General features: G+C 38.2%; 1 protein-coding gene across 1 annotated transcript in view; it reads left to right on the forward strand.

The window, feature by feature from the left end:
• Positions 1 to 424: 424 nt before the first annotated feature.
• Positions 425 to 1193, forward strand: part of cenpu (centromere protein U) — a 13463-nt gene continuing 12694 nt past the window's right edge. The window contains exon 1 of the mRNA XM_032528381.1: positions 425 to 547. Coding sequence (XP_032384272.1) covers positions 543 to 547 — 5 coding nt within the window. The 5' untranslated portion in view covers positions 425 to 542. The remainder of the gene's footprint in view (positions 548 to 1193) is intronic.

A 1193-nucleotide genomic window follows, 5' to 3' on the forward strand; every position in this document is an offset into this window, starting at 1 on the left:
TTTTTAAACGTAATACTTTTTGTTGTTGTACTTTGTTCCCTTGAAATAAAAGATCGATCAGAGCCCTGAGCTTTATTTTGGCTCTTCAGAAATCTATGGGTGACGTTACATACACATCAGAGCAAAGGGTATATGATGCATGGATGAATTGACTTGATCAGAGAAGCTCATGGCTGTATTACAGAGAAGAGAAGGAGATACTGAACCCTTTCGCTTTCCGTAGTACCGAAATTTAAATCAATCCGCTTGGGATAGATGCACATTTTCAGTGAAAATATTTATTTTAATCTAAGTGTATCCTTACTGTGTAACCGTAAAATTGATGCTAAAGCGTTGTATTGTAATGCACATACACTCTCATTTTGAGATGTAACGTTTTAGTCGTTATAAACATAATTATTGTACCACCTCCCACCCCTCCCCTGTGTATCTGAAATGGTACCGTCCGGAACTTCAAGCATTTTGCGGGAAGCTGTGTCAATTCGAGCTGAGGAGTATTTACAAAACAAACTTTTTACTTGACTAAGCTACAGTTGCGCCAAATGAGGTGAGAACTATCAGTTATGAGTTGGTAAAGTCACGAATTTCAGTTGAAAATTTGACAATATAACGTTGCCCCGCTCTAAGTTACAGGCCAATATAACAAATTCACAACATTAGTAACGTTATCCTTACAAATTGGTCACGTCTTGTGTTGCTAGTTTCGGAATGTAGCTAGCTAGCTAACCTTATTGTTACGCTAACCTTAGCTAATATACAACTTTCAGAATTGATGTGTGACAAGAGGTCTAACTAGCAGAAAAAATGCTCTCTGTTTGTGCTGATAATAAGCATAACGTTACCAAATGGTAAAATATATGGAAATGTATTGTATAAAAACAGCACTCTGACACATTTGAAAGGAAATTATCTTTGTAGTAGCTAGTGTCGCATTGCCGACCCTTTCTCCTAGGTCGGACACTAGGGTTAGGTTTCCCCTAATACATGAATGTACAATGTCTACTAAATGGAGTTTGGCTTGAGGTTAGCCACATAACAGCTAAACAGACGAATACAACGGCTCCCTACGAGATTTGGGACTCAGCCATTGGCTGTAGCAGGGCTCAGCATTCATTTTTAATTTTTAAATTCCCCTATGGGGAAATTACAATTTTACACTCTGTGTCCACACTAGGTGTACACACACACACACA

This window comes from Etheostoma spectabile, chromosome 10 (genome assembly GCF_008692095.1).
Source record: "Etheostoma spectabile isolate EspeVRDwgs_2016 chromosome 10, UIUC_Espe_1.0, whole genome shotgun sequence".
NCBI lineage: Eukaryota > Metazoa > Chordata > Actinopteri > Perciformes > Percidae > Etheostoma > Etheostoma spectabile.